This window comes from Ochotona curzoniae, unplaced genomic scaffold (assembly GCF_017591425.1).
Source record: "Ochotona curzoniae isolate NIBS_2020 unplaced genomic scaffold, NIBS_Ocur_1.0 scaffold_1852, whole genome shotgun sequence".
In the NCBI taxonomy this organism is placed as follows: Eukaryota; Metazoa; Chordata; class Mammalia; order Lagomorpha; family Ochotonidae; genus Ochotona; species Ochotona curzoniae.
Genome location: NW_024467087.1, coordinates 54,834,751 through 54,859,300, shown reverse-complemented (window position 1 = coordinate 54,859,300; position 24,550 = coordinate 54,834,751). Strand labels below are relative to the sequence as shown.

General features: G+C 44.1%; 1 protein-coding gene and 1 pseudogene across 8 annotated transcripts in view; both read right to left on the bottom strand.

Moving 5' to 3' along the window:
- Positions 1–24,550, bottom strand: part of ATRX (ATRX chromatin remodeler) — a 188,983-nt gene that overhangs the window by 148,293 nt on the left and 16,140 nt on the right. For all 8 annotated transcript variants that reach the window (XM_040999433.1, XM_040999434.1, XM_040999436.1 and 5 more), the window contains exon 2: positions 18,274–18,386. In XM_040999433.1, coding sequence (XP_040855367.1) covers positions 18,274–18,386 — 113 coding nt within the window. The remainder of the gene's footprint in view (positions 1–18,273; positions 18,387–24,550) is intronic.
- LOC121169021 lies at positions 126–665 on the bottom strand (annotated as a pseudogene).

The following is a 24,550-nucleotide window of genomic DNA, read 5'->3' as shown; positions in this document are numbered from 1 at the left end:
GTCAGTTCTGTTTCCAGTCCTGTCTTCCACACAAACCAGTGAGTGTTAAAGTCCAGCCTGATTCTGCCCAACACACACTTGGATCTCTCTTTTTTTTTTTTCATTTTTACTTATTTTCAATAGTATTAAATTCTTGAGGGATACAGCATCACTCAGACTCTGTGTCCAATATCCCTTGAAGGCAGGTTATTCAGAACTTGGCACAAACCATGCCACTGTTTCCGTGAGCACAAGTTACCGCTCCCCAGATAACTCTGGTTTTGTTAGGTGTACCGCCAGGAGTCACCGTGTTCTTCTTTGCTTTGTACTCATAGGCATGTCTTGCCCAAGTAGAATTCAGCTTCATCTCGGGCATAAACACCTTCGATTTTCAGCAGTGCCATGTGCTCCTTTTGGTTCCGCAGACCTTGCTTGTACCCAGCAAAACTGGCCTTGCACCACAGCCTTCCACACATTGTTGCCTTCTAGAAGTCCTGTTCCCAGCAGGCCTTCAGAGGCTCCAAGATGGCGGAAAGAGCACACATTTGGCTCTTATACAAACCAGTGAAAGCTGCAACCTAGTCAGAACAACCCGCAATAACCCCCACCAGGCCCACTCCCTGCCCTGGTTCTCGTGCCTGTCAGTATGTACAGCAGATTGGTCCATTCTGTGCCATGTCCCATTCAGCTCTCATACATGTCAATGAGCACTGAAGCCTAGTTCAACCCAACCGGACCCCCTATTCAGCCCACACATGTGCTGGTGGGTACCACTCTTGTCAGCATATCCCGGTGCACATAGAGAATATGGCAGTCCATTGGAACCGGCAGGGGACACCTGGTGCCACAACAGAGGATGGAGGACAGAATAAATCCATCAACTACCCCAGCCATGTGTTGACAGTGAAAATCTGGGCAAACAAAGACCCTAAGGTAGACTATGTCAGCCAAAGGATTCTGGAGAGATTTCACCATGCTTGGAATGGCAAAAATGGCAACAATTCAGAACTGCTGAAATATCAAAACTACTTGAGCAGGACCCTCAGAGCATGCCCCATATCGCAGATCTGGGATGGGATGCTGCATAGGGCTTCTCCCTTTATCTCCCCCTTTGCCCCAGATACAGAAAAAAAAAATGTGGTAACAATAGCCTTACCCACTTTCCTGTAGCCCCTGACCCTTTGTGCACTAATCAACTATGTAAAGATTACCAAAAAAAATCATACACACACACAAAAAAAGAACCTGTCTTGGTAATCTGGGGAGGCCACCGTGATAACTGACAACAGCCCTAGCAACCAAGCCAGGAAGCCTGGCTTGCAGGATTTGCACTGACCTTTACTCAAAGGTTAGGGCCTAATTAGTTTCTATTCTGAATACTCATATAGGACTCAAGAAGGCCGAATGCTCTTGAGTCAGGGTCCATGATGGCCCATCGGGTTTCTGGATTGTGTGTAGTGGCCACTTGTCTGGATTGTATGTGGTTGTCATTTGTCTGTCTTGATGAAATTGTTAAAATTGACTCTACACACGTCGCGTGCAGATAAAACTGCTAATCAGAACTCTATATTGACAGTTCCTCGGGAAAAATATTTTGCATAAAAAGAGATGTCATTGTTTGGCTTAAATGCCTCGAGATTGAGCAAGGAATGAACTCACAATATATTTTAGGTTTATGACACTCTTTCAGCTATAGCTACTTTATGAAAATCTCAAAATTGTTACTATGCATTACTGTCTGCTGGTAAGGAAATGCAATACTTTTTGTTTACTACAAAGTAAGTCTTCAAGTTTTCTGTAACAGAAAAAATATTTAAAGGAGTAAATGTACTTGTTTGTATGATCCATAAGTCATCTTGTCACAATTAATACAACTTTAGACTGGGCAAAAGTAAAAGACTATTTGGGTTAGTGGAGTAAGAAGTGGCTCTTCCTGTTTTGCAGTCCCAGCCACAATTGTTTCAGATCTGATTGTTTAAAACCTTTCTTGTAATTGATGTATCCAGATTTTGATATAGAACCTTTCAAAAAACTCACAAAGGCTATAGCTTCATATGGAATGCATTCTGCTTTTACCAGAAGATTAATAGAACAATTGGCTACTCAATTTCGCGTGATTCTATATGACTGGGCCATTTAGCCAAAACAGTTTTAGAAGGCAATTTGTTTTTACAATTTAGAACTTGGTGGCAGGATGAGGCTCAGCAACAAGAAAGGAGAAATCATACGCTGATCCGCGCACTGATATTTCCACCGCACAGCTTGTAGAGCAGGGAGAACTGTTGGGAACCCAGGCTAAACTAACACTAGCCCTTCCACTGGTATTCCTTATAATTCTCAAGGTCAAGCTACTGTTGAATGTTTCCAGCTACATTAAAAACCCTCGTTTTAAAACAAAATACAGGGAAAGAGTGGGATTCAAACACTTATATACAAACTAATGAAAAGCATTATTCACTTTAATTTTTTTAAATCAATATGAAGATGGAAGTACAAAAATAAACAAACATTGGAACACTCCATCTTCACAGAAAGAACAACTACCCGGAAGTAAAGAATGGAAAAAGGGGGACTGTAAAGGTTTGGGGAGAGGTTTTCCTCTTATCATTACAGAGAATGAAGAATGCTGGCTCCCCACTAGATGGCTCCACTGGAGATGGGAAAAGGAAACATTTAATTTTCAAGATAATGGAGTCACCCGTTACCGGAATGCGAACTTTGTCCTTATCTGTTCCTGTGACTTTCAGAGCTAAGCTGCCTACCCCTATGTGGCCTCAACTAAAACAACTAAAATAAGTAGGTATCAACCTAGCGAAAGATAGCAGGACATGATTTTAATGCTGAAACACTTTTCTTAGGGACGCTAGCTATTACCATAACATCCTCACAGGCAAGTAATTTTACTTATTGGACTTATATTCCTAACCCATCTCTCAACAGGCAAGTAACCTGGGTAGATGTCACAGTTCCAGTACACATTAGTGAAACTATTTGGTTGCCAGGTCCTTATGATCTTAGGGGACCTCTTAAACCTGAGGGAAATGGGATGATATTAAATGGCACTTATCAGACAGGTTCTGATGGCAAACCTATCTGCATAGGATATAGGAACATTGTTTACATGCATATCCACAATCAGGCTTATGGCTCTTAAAGATGAGAAAAATATCTGGGCCTGGCGGCGTGGCCGAGCAGCTCAAGTCCTCGCCTTGAATGAGCCAGGATCCCATATGGGCGCCGGTTCTAATCCCAGCAACTCCCTGCTTGTGGCCTGGGAAAGCAGTCGAGGGTGGCCCAAAGCCTTGGGACCCTGCACCCGTGTGGGAGACCTGGAAAAAGTTCCTGGCTCCTGACTTCAGACCGGCATAGCATCGGCCGTTGCACTCACTTGGGGAGTCATGGGACGGAAGATCTTCCTCTCTGTCTCTCCTCCTCTCTGTATATCTTTCCAGTAAAAATAAATAAATCTTAAAAAAAAAAAAAGATTAGGAAAATACCTCAATTGTTTCTATCAATGGTACTGGCTTTTATTCATATTCTTATCCAGACTCACTCAAGACCAAGCTTCCAGTAAGGCCTAAGTCATTTCACTGTATACACTGGGGATCCTGTGCAGGGCATGAACTCCATTCTCTAAATAATATTTCCTATGGAAATGTCATTTACTATAGCCTTATGAGAAGTGCATGGAATCACAATACTCAACAACTATATTGCGAGGCCCATGATTTCCTTCAAAAGAGTAAACACCCCAAATTGTATCATCTGGCATTCAAGAGGCTTGTCTCTTCCAGCCCCTGAATTACCTCAGCATTCTAAATAAATTCATCTGTGGAAATTAGTAATGGCACTCAAACCACTTGAGATTTGGCAAGGTCAAGTTGCTAACCAAAGTAGTTTCTTTTCATTTACCAACCAAGAAAAACTGTAGTCTCTATATAGGCTTCTGTTCGTCTACCTTTTGTTCTGGCACCATCACGTGGAATCAATCATGAGGTTTTCATTTCCTGTACTAAGTATTCTTTATACACTTGCTTAAATTCTAGCATTAACATTAATTTTTCTACCCAGCCTATATATGTTTTAAGAGCCTGTGTAGGTATTTAGCTGCCAGTCCAATCATCCTTGGGCAGAAAACTCAAACACTGCCCTCCTTCACATGATTCTTCATGAAGAAGAGATTTAAGAGATGTATAGGACTACTAATTACTACTATCCTTGGGATGACATGAGTCCGTATAAACAGCTCACTTTGTCCAGCAATGACATCAACATTCAGAAGCTTTGTGGAAATCACAACGAAAAACTGAAGAAAAATTGTATGCAGAAGTCACGAATGTGGAATCAACCATGGTGCTCTTAGGAGATCAACTACAATCTGTTAATCAAAGACTTTCATTAAAATATGACTGGAATTATACCTGCTTTTGTGTTACTGCTATTCCTCAGAATCAATCTTTGTTCCCTTGGGATAGTGTAAAACATCACGCTGTGCCACAGAAATCTTTCTGGTCAACTGCTTGAATTAGAACTAGAAATTAGATCTACATCTTCAGGAAAGTTACATGAGGTTTCAGGGTTAAGTCTTTTACCTGATTTTACTGAACAAACGTCCTCTATTAGTTTTTACCTATGGCTACTCTATGGGAAAATAGGTATTATCATTTTGATTATATTAACATTATGTCTCTATTTAACGCAAGAGCAGATCAAATGATACCAAGCAATAATGCAACACCATCTAGCATCAATATGTTCATGCCTCATAATTCTCAAAGAAGGGGAAAATGATGGGTTAATTGTCAAGGTACCTGTGCTCCTGGAAATCTGGAATCTCTAAAGAGATACCTGCACCCTGTTATGAGAAAAGGCTCCTGCTTCCTGAAACACCAGGAGGCAGACAAGAGATAAGGAGAATCTTTGGAGTTTTGAGATTTACGGGAAAGACAGCTAGCTACCTTCGAGGCATGCTGTTTTACTACTGTCTGCATTGAAGCGATAGGATCAGGATCACAAGCCTATGCACTGTAAATTTCTATTGCCTGCTTTGTGTCACAATAAGCCCCAATCTATATTTGCCCACTGTCAGGTAGCTTTTGATTTTCCCATAGACACTGGCTATAGAAACCAGAGGAAGTAGCTTCCTGCTCATGGCAAGAGGTTGCCCCTGCACTGGAAAGCAGTATCATTTCACTCGCCATGGATGCAAAATTAAAATCATTGTACTCGCCTTGGAGTCTCACTTGAGTTCTTTGCACCCCAACAGTTGGATGTTTATGCCACAAATAAATGTTCAACGAAGAATTCATTTACTCAGACTGCACACAACTGAAATGTCACAAACTACCCTGTAAATAACTGCAATCTGACGTCAAAAATGTTCTAAATATTATCATACATTTTAAAAAGAACAGAAATAAACCAGTGGATAAGAAAATTTTGCCTCTTTTTTACTTTTTGTCTTTCTTTTTGCCTTTCAAATGAGTAAACTTTTTAAAATAGGAAGCACTTGACTGAAGTATTTAGAAGATTCAGTACCAGATCACAAAAATACAATACATATATATTGGCTTTCCTATGAAAATGCCTGGAAGCACAGATAAAAATCTTGCACATGACGTTCCTTCATCTTAGTTTCAAAACACCACAATTCACTAAAAGAATTCCTAGGACAAATAAATCTAAGTCTGGGTAAATGACAGTACAAAATAGGCCTTAAATATCTCATAGGGGTAAACTAAGGAAGTGCTCAAGAAGTATGAGGACCTATAAAGCAGTCAGCAAAAGTGACCCGTATAGACCCAAACTAGTACAACCAGAGTATCCAAATTAAAGAAGAGTAGGAGAAAATACATGGAAAAATAAAACCTATTAGTACATAATAATGTAAACAATATGGAGGGAAGAATATAAACCCTCATAGTAATGCATCATCAAATAAACACAAAAAGAATGATGGGTTAAAACAATCATTTTAATCATCAGAATAAATTACTCAGATAAGAATGAGCAGAAGGATAATGCACTACATAGAATTTCTAGGAATTATCTACAAGATTTCACAATCTTAATCTTAAACTAGTAAATGTGACGAAGTAACAACGAGCCTTTTAAGAGTTTATCTAGGGCCTGACATAGCAGCCTAGTGGGTAAAGTCCTCACCTTGCATGTGCCAGGATCCCATATGAGCACCAGTTTATGTGCCAGCAGCCCTACTTCCCATCCAGCTCCCTGCTTCTGGCCTGGGAAAGCAGTGGAGGACAGCCCAAAGCCTTGGGATCCTACCCTGACATGGGAGATCCAAAAGAAGCTCCTATCTCCCAGCTTCAGGTCGGCTCAGCCCCAGCCATTGCAGCCACTTGGGGAGTGAATCAACAGTGGAAGATCTTTCTCTTTGCCTCTCCTCCCCTATATATACCTAACTTTTCAATAAAAACTAAAATAAATCTTTTTTAAAATGTTTATCTAAAGTGTATATTATAAAAACTGGTATGTACTTTAAAAATCACACGCCAGAGTCCGGGCCTTGGGGTTGGGTGCGCATGGCAGCTCCCTGCAGGGTGGCGGCTGTGGGGGTGTCCTTGCCAGGCGGATCCAAGGCTGGGGACTCAGACCAAAGCCACTGCGAAAAGGCAGTCCTTGGCTTTCTCCAGGCACAAAAGGAATCTTCCCTCAGGATGAGTACGGCATGAGGGAACCTGGGAACTGGATGAAAGTCCTAGCTCTGCCCTGTTGCCAAAACCTTGCAGCAGAACAAGTCTGGGAGGGGTCCAGGCCCTGGGGTAGGGGGCAGCTGTGGGGGGGGGGGTTGCCCCTACCAGGCTGGATCCAAGGCTGGGGACTCAGGCCAAAGCCACTGCCGAAGGGCAGTGACTGAGTCCTTGGCTTTGGACGGCCAGTGCACCAAATGGTGCCAGGGTCTGCCTGCTGGACGCCCAGTGGCGAGCTCTGGGGTTTCAGGATATGAAATTGCTGTCCAGTTTTAGTGTAGCTGAGAGATGAATTCTGGGTGATTCCCAGTAACAGGGTCATGAAACTTTCAGGCAAGCGTGAGGACTGAGACCTGATAGTTTGGAGGAGAATGCCCATAAGCTCTATTTGGGCCATACTGAATCACCAGCCAAATTAGGAATCCTGAGATGGGCTATTACCATAGAGCATCACTGACTGCCATACACCAGTCCACACCAAAGCTATGGATGGGGGTCTGTCTGGCAGGGGTAGGTACCAGTACCTGACTGGGTGGTGGAATAGTGGACTGGTCGCATTTGGCAGGGTCAAGACACTAACCAGCATGCAAGAGAACTTTATCAGTGGGTAAACTCTGTGGGGGAAGTGAGGGCCCAACCCTGTAGAAATTCAAGTCCCGCAGGTTAGATCGTGAGCCAGGGTGGCGATGGGCTAAGCTAGGTGTGACCATGGTACCTGCCATGACTTACAAGTAAAGGAACCGATGGCAATCTGGGCAGCTCAAGACAGCACCACCCGAAGTTCCATCCTACACTAGGATGTGGAATGGGCAGAGCTGCAACTGGAAGGGGGCGGACTGGGCAGGGCCAAGCAAACTTCAACTCACAAAAAAAGGAAAGAAATCAGGATGGAGCACATGTCATGCTGATCTAGGCTCTTACCCCAACTGGTCTTCATGAGGCAGCGATACTACACCACAGCATCAAAGGCAAAGTCTGAGACAGGTGAGGGGCTAAGCCAACTAGACCAAAGTACCCACTGGCATGGATGCAATCTAGAGCTGGGAATAGACTCGGCTGGGGAGCTGTGAGAGTACACCCTTCCTGGATTGGGATTCCCACGGGAAGGTACGAGGGCCGGAGTGGGGGCTGCATTCTGGTTTGGATATGGCTGCAATCTCCCTAGGCACAATTGTGGCCTGGGGCTTGGCACACCATCTGGTGCTCTGGAGAACCAGGGTAGATGTAGGATGGACTAGGCTGGGTCTCTGCCCCTACTGAGCCGTGTCTGAGCAGTGTCTGCGTATGGACAAGCCTTGACTAGTCTGAAACAGCCATCACCAAAAACTGGAATGGATTGAAGGCCAGCAATGACAGCTGGCCCATGGAACCACCAGTACACACAAGACCTGGCATAGGGAGAGGTTCTCAAGGAGGAGCTTGGGAAACTCCTCTGTCGGAACACAGCCCGCACGAGTGAGTGCAAGAACCACGATAGGGAGCAACCCAAACCAGGCCAGAGCAAGATATCCACCATCATACATATAACATAGGTGGGGGGCAGACCAGACTGAACTAGTTCACATCGGCCACTGGCGAATCTGAGCGCCAGCATAGAGTGTGGGGCAAGCCAGTTTCGGTTGCAACACATACCAGTGCATATTAAGGAATGCCAAGGTGAGGTGAGTCATACCAGATGTGGTTGCAGTGCCCAAACAGCACATGTGAGCACGAGGGGGAAGGAGGCAAAGGGGGCAGGGGAATGTGGGCTCCACTGCTGGACACCCACTCCCACTGAAGAGCATGAGGTGGGATGTGGGCAGACCAGACCAGGCAGGGCTACAACACCTGTGGGCCTCATGTGAGCTAGGTCAGGGAAGGGCCAGATTGGGATGACTGTTCCGACTGGTGCAAGCAAAAATTAGAGTGGGGGGCCCGGCGCAGTGGCGCAAGTGGTTAAGGTCCTCGCCTTGCATGCCCGGGATCCCATATGGGCGCCGGTTCTATCCCGGCAGCCCCGCTTCCCTTCCAGCTCCCTGCCTGTGGCCCAGGAAAGCAGTTGAGGACGGCCCAAAGCTTTGGGACCCTGCACCTGCGTGGGAAACCTGGAAGAGGCTCCTGGCTTCGGATTGGCATAGCATCGGCCCGTTGTGCTCACTTGGGGAGTGAATCATCGGACGGAAGATCTTCCTCTCTGTCTCTCCTCCTCTCTGTATATCCGCCTTTCCAATAAAAAATAATAAAAATAAATCTTTAAAAAAAATTAGAGTGGGGCCCGGCGCGGTGGCGCAAGTGGTTAAAGGTCCTCGCCTAGCACGCCCGGGATCCCATATGGGCGCCGGTTCTAATCCCGGCAGCCCCGCTTCCCTTCCAGCTCCCTGCCTGTGGCCTGGGAAAGCAGTCGAGGATGGCCCAAAGCTTTGGGACCCTGCACCCGCGTGGGAGACCTGGAAGAGGCTCCTGGCTTCGGATCGGCATAGTATCGGCCCATTGCGCTCACTTGGGGAGTGAATCATCGGAGGGAAGATCTTCCTCTCTGTCTCTCCTCTCTGTATATCCACCTTTCCAATAAAAAAATAATAAAAATAATAAAAAAAAATAAATAAAAAAAATTAGAGTGGTTGAGGGTTGGTTGGGCTTTGCCACATCAGATGGCAGAGGCTGGCACTGGGGGCCAATTCTGTTAAGTTAAATGCCAGAACCACCTGGAGAGTGGCCTAGCAGGGAGATAGTGGGCACCTCCCCGTGGGTAACCACTCCCCTGGAGAACATAAAAACCAGGATAGGGGCAGGGGTGGCTAGACAGAAAGGCACCTGCCAGTATGTGTGTGGGCTGGACAGTAGGTTGGTTGGGTTGAACTAGGCTTCAATGCCCACTGACAAGTACCAGAGCTAAATGGGATGTGGGGCACACTGAACAAGGCGGCGGTGCATACTGGCATGCATGGAACCAGGGTAGGGAGCAGGCCTGGTGGGGGTTGTGGGGGTTATGGGGGGTCACCCCAACTAGGCTGCAGCTCCCACTGGTTTGCATGAGGACTGAGTATGAAGTGGGTAGGCTCAAGCTAGACTACCACAACCATTGGTTCAAGGGGATGACAGAGCTGGAAACAGAATTGCAATGACCAGCATATGCATAAGCTGATTAGGGCGAAGGACTGGCAAATTCACACAAGAATCAGGTTTGGGATCATCTCAGATGAAGTTTCTTTGGAGATCCCTCCAACTGAACCTCTGATCTCAGAACCCCAACCATGAAGAAACTGTCAGCCAGTGGATTCTGAATAGGTTTCATCGCGATTGGAACAGTGAGACTGGCAGCAATTCAGACCTGTTAAACTATCAAAATTGCTTAAGCAGGACCCTCAGAGCGTGCCTCACATCGGTTCCTGGGTTGTGTGGGAGGCTGGGTGGAGCTTTTCCCTTTGTGTCTCCCCTGACCCCAGATCCAGGGAAAAATGATAATATTAGTGTGGAAGCAATAGTATTACCCACTTGCTTACAGCCCTTGACCCTTTGTACCCTAATAAACTAAGATCATTTTTAAAAATAAATTAAAATCACACGTGAAAAAATGTAACTTTAGTCCTATTTTACACGTTTGGGTTTTTTTGTTGTTGTTGTTTTTAAGTGCCTGAACATCACTCCCATAATTATGCTATTTGGACTGGCCCATCTGGTCTTAAAACTGAGAATTTATCAGATGGCAAGGGAGGGAAAACCTAATCTAATCATCTGAGGGTTTTTTTAAAGGCAGAGATATAGCTCTCCATTAGAAGGCACCGGAAGCATGAAACAAAAGGACAAGTCAAAGATTCAAAACATAACAAAGATTCCAAGTACTGCTGCTGGCTCTGAAGATGTAGGGGGCTATGCAAGAAGAAATGTGGACAGCTGAATGAATTAACAGAAAAGACTATGGCAAATGTTGATTGAAAATTGTGGCCCCATTGTCCTTGAGAATCATATCCTGTTACCTGACATGATGATGGAGCAGGAGAAGGGTCACATTAAGCAGGGCCATTACATTAACTAGCACTCAAGAACCATAACCAGGGGTAGATTCTGTGCCAAAAAAGAAAAAAAAAGAAAAAAAGAAAATTGTGGCCCCAGTTGTAGGCAACTGCCTAAGATTCTTTGCATCTAGGCGAGTGTTAGATTGCTGGTAACAAAGCAGCTGCACCGATGGGTTCATGGGAGATATGAGGCCAGGGTATACTGACCAGGCAGCTGCATCCACCAGTACGTGCAGTAACTGGTGCAGGTGACAGACTGCTGACACACACAAAATTCTGAGGTCACCCCAGAAAGACTGTGAAGATATTTTCTCATTCCTGGAGCAACAAAACTAGCCATTTCTCAGCACTATCAAGACCACTCGGGTGGCACACTCAGGGCACTCTTGTGCACACTGAGGTCTCTAAGGCCTCAATCTTCAAAAAACCATTGCCCAATCCCAAGTACTAACGTGCTTTGACAATAAGGAGCAGCACCTTTGCTCCCCTTCCCTGTAGACACAGAATTTTAAAAAAAAAAATCTGAATTATTTGTCCCACCCACCTTCCTCCATATTTACACTCCCTCTCATGTAAACATTAAAAATAAAGTCTGAAAAAAATAAAAAGAAAAACGAGGGACTCCTATTTTCAACCTGAAAAGGTCTGGAAATTAATTTTTTTCAGAGCCTCCAGATAGGAACACACTCCTACTAACAAACAGACTTTAGCTGACAGTTAACCTGATTGGAGCCTAGCAAAGTTCCCCAACTCCTGAGCTACAGAATTATTATATAATAAATTTGACTTAAGTTCCAAGTTTATGCAACAGAAAACATAGTATCTAAAAAAAGATTTATCTGAAAGGCAGAATTACAGAGGGAGACAGAAATCTTCATCTTCACTGTGCAAATGCCTACATGGGTGGAGCTGAGCTGGTCCAAAAGCAAGAGCCAGGAGCTTCTTCTGGGCCTCCCACATGGGTGAAGTGGGCCAAGGACTAGTGCCTCCCTTGGGGGCTGTCCCAAGCCATTAGAGACAAGTGAGATTTGAAGTAGAACATCCAGGACTCAAACAGGCAGCATAAGTGATGCAAGCACCACATAACTTGCTATACGTTGACAGCAGTCACCGCAGACTAACTTCTTTTTTAACATTTTATTATTATTATTTTATAATACAGTTCCATAGGCTCCTAGTATTTGTCTTATCCCCGCCCCAATTCCACCCCCCAAAAACTAGTTCCTCTACATCATTACTAAAGTATGGTTTTTCATACACAGTCATATGTCCATCACTGCAGGCATGGACAATGGCAGAGAGTCCAGCATCCTATTGTCAAGATATAGTAAGCAGTTTCGTTATAAGTCCATCTTTGGAAGTAGAAATGCATACTACATTATATCCTCACATTAGAATTTTACTCTCCATTTCAAAGCTACTGTACATCCTCTCGAATGAAAAGTCATAATACAAAATCAACAATAAAAAGAATAGAAATTTACAATGCCGTGAAGTTAAATGACTTGCTACTAGATATGACAGTCTCCATTATACATCCCCTTAAATGATGCTACTGTATAATCTACGAGTCACTGAATGATTTAATAAGTGTTTTGAAGAGATGAAATTAACCAAAAACATCAAAATACATGCAATATAGTTTCCACTGGTTTTTGTTGAAGTGTATCTCTTCTAGACAATACATGGGTTTTGTTTTTTAATCCAGTAACTTCTGATGATAAAAATGCCAGAGTAATCTCAAAATGCTCCCCATCTAATTTTGTGCTACTTACCAAAAAATAATTCATACTGGATTAACCAATAAAAAACTAATAAAGGAACAAATCATATAATGTGATAGGATACACTAAGAAAAACATACTTTATGTTGTATTCCTGCCAAAAATATATAACGTGAATCTCATAACTAAGCAACCACCAACATTAAGGCCATTCAACAAAATCATCGATCTAAACATTCCAAAACCTCCATCATAATAAAGGGCAAATCACTGAAGAGGGTCCAGCGTAGTGGTAGGTAAAGCCACAAAATTTTCTATTTTTCTTCCTGTTGTTGATTTTATTTTATGGCCTTCCATTTTAGGGGATGTGCAGTAACTGCAACAGACTATCAAATCCAGATATAAAGACACAATGCAGTATGTATCCCTACTTCCAAATCAAAGAAGAACTTCCAATCAAAGTATAAAATATATCTTGACAATAGGATGCTGGACTCTGCCATTGTCCATACCTATAATGTCAGGATACACTTAAATAGCAGAATGATGGATTTATGACTATTTATGAAGGACTGTATTACTGTAATAATGTACCAGAAATCAGTGAGAGAACTTGGGAAGGGGGGTAGGGAAAATCATGAAGCCTATAGGACTGTATCATAAAATAAATCTTTTTTTTTTTTTTAATTTTAGAAACATCCTGCTGGTGGGTCTCAGAACAGGGGATCTCATGGCTGGATCCCAGATGACAACCACCATGTGCACATGGTGAGCTGTCCCCGGGCAGCTAGTGCACCTTTTGACGCCAGGCTCCGCCTGCTGCCCACCCAACCTGGACCGCTGGGGATTTGGTTCTTTGAATCGCGGCTTAGGTAGCTCCAGGTTGAACCCATTGTGCTTCAAGGGCGTGAAGCATTCGTAAAGATTCCCATTGGCAGTAACTCTTTTGTAAAACTTGTAATCACTGAACAATGCTGACCACCAAATACCAGTCCATGCAAAACCTATGGCTCGGGGCTTATCCAGCAGAATCATATCCTGTTACCTGACATGATGATGGAGCAGGAGAAGGGTCACATTAAGCAGGGCCATTATATTAATTAGCACTAGAACCATAACCAAGGGTAGATTCTGTGGGGGATGTGCGGGCCAAATCCTGTGAATATTCTAGCCCCATTGGTTAGCTCAAGAGTTGGGGTGGTGATGGACTAAGCTAGGTGTGATCCAGGAGCCTGCCATGAATCACAGGTAAAAGAACCCACAACAGTCTGGACTGGTCAAGGCAGCAGCACCCAAATGTGCATCCTGAATAAGGTGTGGGGTGGGCCGGGCTGCAACGTTCACCAGCTCATACAAGGCGAAATGGAAGGCCAGACTGTGCCGGGCACTGGCCTTAACACAATGGAATGTATGAGAACTGGGCCTGGGAGCGGATTACATGGAGGAACTTGGGAAACTCCCTCGGTGAGTCATAGCTCCCACTGGTGAACATGTGGTCCAGACCTGGGGGTTGGACAAGCTGGGAAATGTAGCTCCAACAGCTGGCTAATGTGTCAATTGCTAATGGAACAGGGTGGACCGGGCATGACTGAGCCAACTTTAACCCACAAGTGAAACTAGGGACTAGGACGGACACAGGTCATGCCAAGCCAGGCTCTTGTACCTACTGGTCTGCATGAGCCAGGAGCACTAAGCCACAGTGTCTAAGGCAGAGGTCAGGACAGGTGAGGGACTATGCCAAGCTAAGTCAGAGCAACCACTGGCATGCATGTGATCTATGGCTGGGAACAGGCCCAACTGGGGAGCTAAGGGGACAACCCTAGCTGGGTTGAGGCTCCCAACAAGGGGCGTGTGGCCTGGAAGGGGGGCTGCGTTCTGATCTGGAAACGGTTGTAGTCTCCCTTGGCACAAGTGTGGACTGCGACTGGATGCACCAAACTGGGCCAGACCCAACACCCTTTGGTGTCCTGGAGGACCAGGGCAGATGTGCGATGGACTAGGCAAGGTCTCAAACCCCTACTGAGCCATGTGTGAGCCATATGTGGGTATGGACAAACCATGGCTAGGCTGAAACATCCAATAGCAAGGACCAGTTTGGGTTGAAGGCCAGTCAGGAAAAGCCACTGTTCCTGCTAGGACAGGAGGTGGACTGAGTAGGGTTGGCTCATGGACCCACTGGAATGCGCAAAATCTGGCATTGGGAGAGGTTCTGATGGAGGAGCCTGAGCAACTCCTCTGGCAGGACACAGACCCAGCAGGTAAGTGCAAGAAGCACGATAGGCTCTGAAACAGCCGAGAACAGGTCATGGAAAGTTTCCGGCTGGCATACATTTGGCATGGGTCAGGGAAAGACCAGGCTGAATCAGTTCACGTCACCCACTGGCAAATCCAAGCACTAGAACAATGTGGGTCGAGCCGGGTTTGGTCGCAACAAAGACTAGTGCACAATACAGAATGCCAAGGTGAGGCTGCCGGTACCAGAAGGGACCGCAGTGCCCAACCAGCAAGTGTGAGAACAAGGAAGGGATGGGGCAGCATCGGCAGAGGGAATAACGGAGGGTTCCTTTGCTGGACAGCTACTCCCGCTGGAGAGCGTGGGCTGGAAGGGGGGCAGACCAGACTAGGCAGGGCTATAACACCTGTGCACCTCATGTGGACCAGATCAGGCAAAAGCCAGGCTGGGCTGATTGTTCCTACTGGTGCAAACAAAATTAGAGTGGGTGAGGGTTGTTTGGGCTTAGCTACAGCATCAGCTGGCAGAAGCCAGCACTGGGACCTAGTTGTGTGAAGTCAAACCACAGAACTATCTGGAGAGTGCATAATCTGGGAATGGGAGAGGCCTGGGAGGGAAAAAGTGGGTTCATCCCTCTTAGGTTACCACTCCCATGGGAGGGCACGAAAACCAGGACAGGGGCTGGGGTGGAATGGGGTGTGGGGCAGACTGGACTACTGCTACACAGACTGGCAAACCAGGGTACGGGGGCAGTCCTGGTGGGGGTTATTGTGGGTCGCTCCAACTAGGCTGCAGCTCCCACTTGGTTATGCGAGGGCCGAGTATGTGCTGGGCAGAACCAGGCTGTACTGCAACACCCATTGGTTCCAGTGGAAGGCGGGGCTGAAAACAGAACTATCCCAGTGATTGCAACCACCAGCTGCTGATCAGGGCGATGGACTGTGCTGGGCCCTGTACTTGCTAGTACATTCAAGAATTTGGTCTGGGGCCCGGCGCGGTAGCGCAAGTGGTTAAGTCCTCGCCTTGCACGCCCAGGATCCCATATGGGCGCCGGTTCTAATTCCAGCAGCCCCGCTTCCCTTCCAGCTCCCTGCTTGTGGCCTGGGAAAGCAGTCGAGGACGGCCCAAAGCTTTGGGACCCTGCACCCGCGTGGGAGACCTGGAAGAGGCTCCTGGCTTCGGATCGGCATAGCATGGGCCGTTGCGCTCACTTGGGGAGTGAATCATCGGACGAAGATCTTCCACTCTGTCTCTCCTCCTCTCTGTATATCTGACTTTGTAATAAAATAAATAAATCATTTAAAAAAATAAAATGAGAGTAATGAGACATGACAATAACTGTATGCAATATGTAATCTTGTACTGGATTCTGACGCTAAGAAAAAAAAGGAAGAGAGAGAGAGAAGTGGGGGAGCTAGGGAAAGAGAAGGAGGGAGAGAGGGAGGGAGGGAGGAGCTTAGATTATGATCATTGTCATAAATTCCTTATTTTGTGATATTTGTATTAATACAAAATAGTAAATGAGTGTGTATGTGTGTACGGTCTACATTTGAAGAAAACAGTAAAATGTTGAAAATTACTCAATTTGACAACCACTAAATTTGAAAACTAACAAAAAGAAAAAGTTAAAAAAACAAGTGCTTGGACCCCTATACCCACATGGGAGATCCAAGAAAATCTACTGGATCTGGATTGACCTAGCTCTAGCCACTTCAGCCATTTGGGGAATAAACCAATGAAAAGGAGACACCTGTACCTCTCTCCCTTCCCTCCCTCCTTCTGTGTTTCTGTCTTTCTCTCTCTCTCTCAGGTGTTTCCATCCCATATTGAAATGTCTGGGTTAGACTTCCCAATTCCAGTTTCCTGCCAACGCTAACCATGGGAGGCAGTGGAATTGGCTCAAATAGTTGGGTAGGTGGGTGGGCATATGTACCCCTCTGTAACTGTGCCCCAAATTTTTAATATAATGTTTAGATAATTGATATTTCAACAAATCTGGCTGCTGGTCCTTTAAGTTTTTGTTTTTGTTTTGTGCAAAGTCAGTTGTATAGAGAGGAGGAGAGAAAGAGAGGAAGATCTTCCATCCATTGATTCACTCCCCAAGTGATCGCAACAACCGGTGCTGCACTAATCCAAAGCCAGGAGCCAGAGACTTCCTCTAGGTTTCCCATGCAGGTGCAGGGTCCCAAGGCTTTGGCCTGTCTTCTGCTTTTCCAGGCCACAAGCAGGGAGCTGGGAGCTGGATAGGAAGTAGAGCTGCCAGGATTAGAACCGGTGCCCATATGGGATCCCGGGCACATTCAAGGCGAGGACTTTAGCCACGCCAGGCCCTGGTGACCCTTTGTCTTCTCTTGTGTAACTCCAATTACACGTTCATCATACACTTTGACCTATCTTAAACTTTTGTGAAAAATTTTTGTGTGCTCAGCTCCATATATGTGGCTAGTCTTGTAAACTGGAAAACAATAATCAGGACATGTTTTTTAAAATGATACAGGATTTTTTTTAAAAAAATTGAGCAGGCAGCCTATTTTACTTAGTGGTTAAGACAAGAGCTAAAGGGCTGGCATTGGTGCACAACAAATTAAGCCACCAACTGTAAATCTGGTTCCCGCAAGTGTGCCAGTTCCAATCCTAGCCATATAACTTCCAATCTAGCTTCCCTGTTAATGTGCCTGGCAAAGCAGTGGAAGATGGCCCAAGTACTTGGGTCTTTGAACCAATGTGGGAGACCCAGATGAAGCTCCTGGCTCCTGACTTCTTACTCCTGGCTATTGCGGTCATTTCGGGAATGAATGAGCAGGTGGAACATTTCTCTCTTTCCCTCTCCGTAACTCTACTCTTCAAATAAATAAATAAATCTTTAAAAGATGACCCCAGTTAAGATCTATGTACCTTACATCAGAAGTCACAATGTCTGGGATCAACACCCAGTTCCAGATCCTAACATTAGCTTCCTGCTAATTCAAACCCTAAGAAGAAAGGCAATGTGATGACCCAAACAATTGAGTTCTTGCTATTCAAGTGATATCTGGATTGTTTCAATAGCTCCCACCTTCAGCCTTGACCCTGGGGCTGCTGCAGGTACCTGGGAATGACCAAGCCGATGGGAGCTCTTTCCCTCGACTCACCTCCCCCTCGCCTCTCAAGTAAACAGTTATTAAAACAGAGAGGAGGTCTTAAGCGCACCAAATCTACTCACAGATGTTATCAAACAAAAATGTAACATATACTACTACATAAGTAGCTAATAAAACATTTCTGTATTATTCCTCTTATAATTTCATCCACTTTTCAGTCAACTTTCATCACCCTGTCCGAAAGCTGGTGAAATATAGATTTTATATATGTATATATATTTTTATATATAATGTTCATTATATATAAAACCATAATAAATGCTTTTAAAAATCCCTATAACCACATTCTTATAAAGCTTTACTTACCAAAGTTAGAATGTTCTAGAATATAAGATACTAGGCAAGATATGTAACAGAAGTTTAACTTGCCAATTTTCCACAAACTAAAAGCTTTAATAACTACTCCCCTGACCTCCGCCTGTCCCCCCGCCAGCCAAAAAGAGAAAAAAGAAAAAAGGTTAGAAGCTATAGCAGGTAAGTTTATCAATGTACCTATGCTTTGGTTCATTGCAGGTCGTGGAGGAGGAGAGCTTGTTTCTTCAGATTCTTCAGATTGTGCCAGGAAGTCATGAAGCTTCTGCACCAATGTATTCAACTTGCTTTCACTATCAAAAATATTTAAAGAATTTCCTTAATTACTCTGTCACATATTTCATTCAATATAAAGCTCCAAACAATTGAAAACCCATCTTCTGAATATATCCACATTCAAAATAAAAATCTAAACACATTAGTTTAGAAGATAAGAAGTATTAAGTAACATAACTAGCAAAAATGCTTACCTAGAAAACATACTTGTTTTCCTTCAAAGATAAACATTTCTAAGCTATTCGGGTTTCAATGCACTATACCTGACATATTAAACAGAACTTAAAACTTCTGTCACAAAATCCTACCCTTAATCTACTTTCTAGATACAAAAATAAACCAGTTTCAAAGAAACCCAAACAAAACTGGGGGTAAAAAGACAAAAGGAAATTAATATTTGAACTATTCCCATATTGAAATTATAATTACTAGCTAATATTTTTTTCATATCATCAAGTTCTAACTTGTATACTCATATAGCTTGAATTTGAGAAAGCCTTGGGTCCAATGCCACAGTCTAGTGGCTAAATCCTCATCTTCCATGCACTGGGATCACATATGGGGCATCAATTTATATCCTAGCTACTTCTCTTCTAATCCAGCTCCCTGCTTGTGGCCTGGGAAAGCAGCAGAGGACGGCCCAAAGCCTTGGGTCCCTGCACCCGCGTGGGAGACCCTCAGAGGCTCCTGGCTTTGAATCAACTCAGCTATGGCCGTTGCGATCACTTGGGGAGTAAACCAGCGGACAGATCTTTCTGTATCTCCTTCTCTCTACAGATCTGCCTTTCCAATAGATATAAAAATATTTTTAAAGCCTTAAATAAAACATATGTACAACACCTTTTGAATAAACATTTACAGACAGGTATGACAGCACAGCAAGTTAAGCCCCCACAGAATTCCTGTCATCCTACATTGTACTGCCTGGTTAGGGTCCAACTAAGCTATACTTAGGATGCAATTTCCTGCTAATGTGGCTTTCCTGGCACAGGTGCCTGTTGCTACCATTTGGTGAGTAAACCAGAAGATGGAAGATGATCAGTAAATAAACCAATTCCTCCCTGCCTTTCAAATAAATTAAAAAAAAAAAAAAAAAGACCGGGCCCAGCAGCATGGCCTAGAAGCTCAAGTCCTCGCCTTGAACACGCCGGGATCCCATATGGGCGCCAGTTCTAATCCCAGCAGCCCCACTTCCCATCCAGCTCCCTGCTTGTGGCCTGGAAAAGCAGTCGAGGACGGCCCAAAGCTTTGGGACCCTGCAGCCATGTGGGAGACCCAGAAGAAGTTCCTGGATCCTGGCTTCAGATAGGTGCAGCACCGGCCGTTGCGCTCACTTAGGGAGTGAATCATTGGATGGAAGATTTTCCTCTCTGTATATCTGCCTTTCCAATAAAAATACATAAATCTTTAAAAAAAAAAAATAAAGACCTAAGGAGCACAGTTGTGACATTGTAGCATCAAGCTGCCACCGGCAATGACAGCATCCCATAAAGGCACCAGTTCAAGAAGCTTCCAATCCAAATCCCTGCTAATGTGTGTGATAAAGCATTCAGAGGATGCCCCTAGTCCTTGGGTCCCTAAACCCAAGAGGGAGACATGAAAGAAGCTCCTGGCTCTTGGTTTTGTACTGGCGCAGACATGGCAGTTGTGGACATTTGGAGCAGGCAAGAATGAATGAAAGATTTTTCGTTTTAGCTCCCTGTTTCTCAAATAAACAAATTTTTTTCAAGACTCAAACATTTTAATTGCTAAATAAAAATTTGGCTTTCCCTCTTTATTACCATTAAACATAATTAGTCAAATATACATATTGATTATGCACTCCCTCTAATACCCCAGCCAGTGTTTTTTTAAAAAGATTTATTTTATTTTTATTGTAACGTCAGATATATACAGAGAGGAGAAGAGATAGAGGAAAATCCTCCATCCAATGATTCACTCCCCAAGTGAACGCAACGGCCTGTGCTGTGCCAATCCAAAGCCAGGAGCCAGGGACTTCCTCCAGGTCTCCCACACGCAGGTGCAGGGCCCCAAGGCTTTGAGCCGTCCTCAACTGCTTTCCCAGGCCACAAGCAGGGAGCTGGATGGGAAGTGGAACTGCCAGGATTAGAACCGGCACACATATGGGATCCTAGTGTGTTCAAAACAAGGACTTCAGCTTAAAGGCCATGCTGCCGGGCCCTCAGCCAGTGTTTTTAAGTTCTTCCTTCTATTTGGGGCAAGATAATTGTGTAACTTAGCAAAAATTTTAAAGCTTGGAATGGAGTGTGGAATAGTTTAGTCTTTCAGGGAAATTTTAAGATTTATTGTACTATTCATTTTTATTGTAAACTCAGATTTACAGAGCAGGAAAGCTCTAGAGTAAAGTCTTCCATCCACTGGTTCACTCCCCCAGTGCCCACAATGGCTGAAGCTGAGCTGATCTGAAGCCAGGAGCCCAGGGCCTCCTCCATTTCTCCCCACACAGGTGCAGGATCCAATTCTTTGAGCTATCCTCGACTGCTTTCCCAGACCACAAGCAGGGAGCTGGGTGTGAAGTGGAGCTGCCGGGATTAAAACCAGGACCCATATGGGATCCCGGTGCGTTCAAGGTGAGGACTTTAGCAGTTAGGCCATGGCACCGGGCCCAGGGAAGTTTTTATTAACTAAATTTTACAGTATAGTTATGTATTCATCATAGATATATTTATAATACAACCAGAGCTGTAAATAGTTAAAATTTCAAATGTAGCAAAGAAAATACTTATTCTACTTTTAATGACAGAAGGTTTTCTGAACAGGAAAAGTAAAATTGTGATTTCATTAAAATTCATTGTAAAATTCATTCATTTCATTAAAATTAAAAATCAAGTAAAAAGATTGGCCAGCATTGTGCTACCTCAGGTTTAGCTACCACTAGCGATACCAGCGTATCAGAGTGCTGGTTCAAGCCCCAGCTGTTTGGCTTCCCATCCAGCGTCCTGCTAGTATAGTACTTGGGAAGGCAGCAGATGATGGCTGGAGTACTTTGGCCCCTGCCACCCATGAGAGAGGACTTGAATAGATTGCTTGCAGCACAGTGGCCCAGTGACTAAATGCTTGCCTTGAATGCACTGGAATCCCACATAAGCACAGGTTCATTATGTCCAGCTATTCTACTTCCCATCCAGCTCCCTGCTTGTGGCCTGGGAGAACAGTGGAGGATGGCCCAAAGCCTTGGGACCCTGCATCCATGTGGGAGGTCCAGAAGAAGCTCCTGGCTCCTGGCTTTGCATTGGCTCAAGCTATAGCTGTTACACCCACTTGGGGAGCAAACAAGCGAGTGGAAAATCTGTCTCTCCTCTCTATAAACTTGTCTTTTCAATAAAAATAAGTTAATCTTTGCAAAGAAAGTTTTGAAACAAAAGGAAGACAAAATTATAACAATGTTAGAAAACAGCAATGTTCAAATAGTAATTCTCCTAAAGATCTGGCATCCAAAATTTTTAAAATTCCTAGTTAATAAAAAGATAAAATAATCGATTTTAAAATGAGCAAAATGGAGGCTGTTGTATGTTGCAGCAAGTGAAGCTGCTGCTTGGGATGCTGGCATCACATTATTGGAACATCACTTCCAGTCTCGGCCACTCTTCCTTCCTAACCATTCTCCTGCTAATAGGATTAGAAAAGTAGAAGACAGCCCAAGCACTTGGGTCCCTGCCACCCAGGTGGAAGACCCAGAAGGAGCTTTAGGATACTGGCTTCAAGGATTTAGTGTGACCCAGTCAATGGTCTATGTCGTCCTTCATCTCTACCTTTTCAACTTAATCTTAAAACAAAATACACAAAGGACACAGTATACATTTCTCCAAAGAAAATATACAAATGATCATTAAGCACATGAAAAAAAATGCTCAAGATCATTGGTTGATTTAGCAAAACCACCAAGAAACCAAGTTACACAACAGAATAAATAAAATAATTATTTCAAATTTAAAAAAAACTGCTAGGGGCCCAGCGGCGTGACCTAGCAGCTCAAGTCCTCACCTTGAATGAACCGGGATCCCATATGGGCGCCGGTTCTAATCCTGGCTGCTCCACTCCCCATCCAGCTCCCTGCTTGTGACCTGGGAAAGCAGTGGAGGACGGCCCAAAGCTTTGGGACCCTGCACCCGTGTGGGAGACCAGGAAGAAGTTCCTGGATCCTGGCTTCAGATCAGCATAGCACTGGCCGTTGTGCTCACTTGGGAAGTGAATCATCGGACGAAGATCTTCCTCTCTGTCTCTCCTCTCTGTATATCTGATTTTCCAATAAATATATAAATCTTAAAAATAAATAAATAAATAAAACTGCTGGGAAAATTAGAGAAAATAGAATGCACATACATTGCTAGTAAAATGTACAGACATTGTAAAATAAAGTTTGGTAGTTACGCAAAAAATTAAAGATAGGGGACAGTGTAGCACCACTACCTGCGATGCCAACATGCCACCAGTGCCACCTCAACTTCTGACTGCTTCACTTCCAATATAGCCCCATGCTAATGCACTTGACAAGACAGAAGATGGCTCACGTACATGGTTCCCTGCAGCCCACGTAGTCGGGTCCAGTGTGGGAGACAGGGATAGAGTTCCCAACTCCTGGCTTCAGACTGGCCTAAACATAACCATTTGGGAAGGGAACTTACAGACAAAATCAATCAGTCATTCTGTCTCTCAAATACGTGAATTTTTAGGACAAAAAATTACTATCAAATGATCAAGCAACTCTATACCTATTTACTCAGAGTACATTGCACACACATTTACAATAACAGCAAAAAAAAAAAAAAAATAGTACCCAAAGTCATAACTACTGACGAACAAACAAAATGTGGCATATATCCATGGAATAGCATACCTTCATAAAAATAAATGAAAGCTGATATGTCCTAAAACATATGCTAAAGAAGCCAACACAAGATGTCATATTTTATGATTCCATTTATATATACAAAACATTTGGAATATGTAAGCTCAGAGAAACAGAGAACAGATTTAGTGGTTATGTGGGCATGAGGAAAGGGAGAATTAAGAGGCAAAATGTAGAGGGCTAGTATTGTGGAACAGCAAGCTAGGTGGCCACCTGTGATGCTGGCAACCAATATCAGAACATCAGCTTCAATCCCAGCTGTTACACTTGCAATCCAGCTCCCTGCTAACATACATGGGAAAAGCAGCAGGGAATGGTTTAAGCACTTTGGACAGTGCCACTTAAAATAGGGGACTTGGACTCTAGGTCCCTAGCACCTAGGACCCCAGCATATAGGTACTGCATCAGCGCCAAACAGTGTGGCCATTTGGAGAATGAACCAGCAAACAGAATGATACAGGTAATAACATTCTACCAACAAGAGTTGCAAAATAATGCAAATGTACTGTAAAAAAGCACTGAACCGCACACTTAACAATTGTTAATTTAATCTCAATTTTTAAAATTTTTATTGTAAAGTCAGATCTTCTGTCCAATGATTCACTCCCCAAGCGGCCGCAACAGCCAGGGCTGAGCTGATCCGAAGCCAGGAGCCAGGAGTTTCTTCCTGGTCTCCCACACAGGTGCAGGGTCCCAAGGCTTTGGGCCACCCTCGACTGCTTTCCCAGGCCACAGGCAGGGAGCTGGATGGGAAGTGAAGCTGCCGGGATTAGAACCGGCGCCCATATGGGATCCTAGCACATGCATGGTGAGGATTTTAGCCTCTAGGCTACCATGCTGGGCCCCGTTAATCTCAATTATTTTTGTTTTACTACAGAGTCAGATATACAGAGAGGAGGAGAGACAGAGAACCTATTTATCTCAATTTTTAAGGTGCCAAAAATACAGGATAGAAATAAAAACGAAACATGTATTTAAGCTACATAAAAACAAAACATGCATGTACCTACAAAATTTGCATCAAAGTTTTCATAAAACTACTATGGGATAAGAAGTACTTCAATCTCACCATAATCAAAAAATTTAAATGGAAAGTCCAAGTATAATAGGTTATAGTTTATTAGACCTTTCTGGATTAGGAATCACTCCATTCAAGCAAAGAACTAAGCAGCTATACCCAGTGGTTAGTTTCTGCACAGTTTTCATGTCACTAGATATAAAGAAACCCCCAACTGCAGGCAACTGCTTAGGCGGCCTTGTAGCTAAGTGTTACACTGCCAGGAGAAAAGCAGCCAATAGCTGGCAGCTATT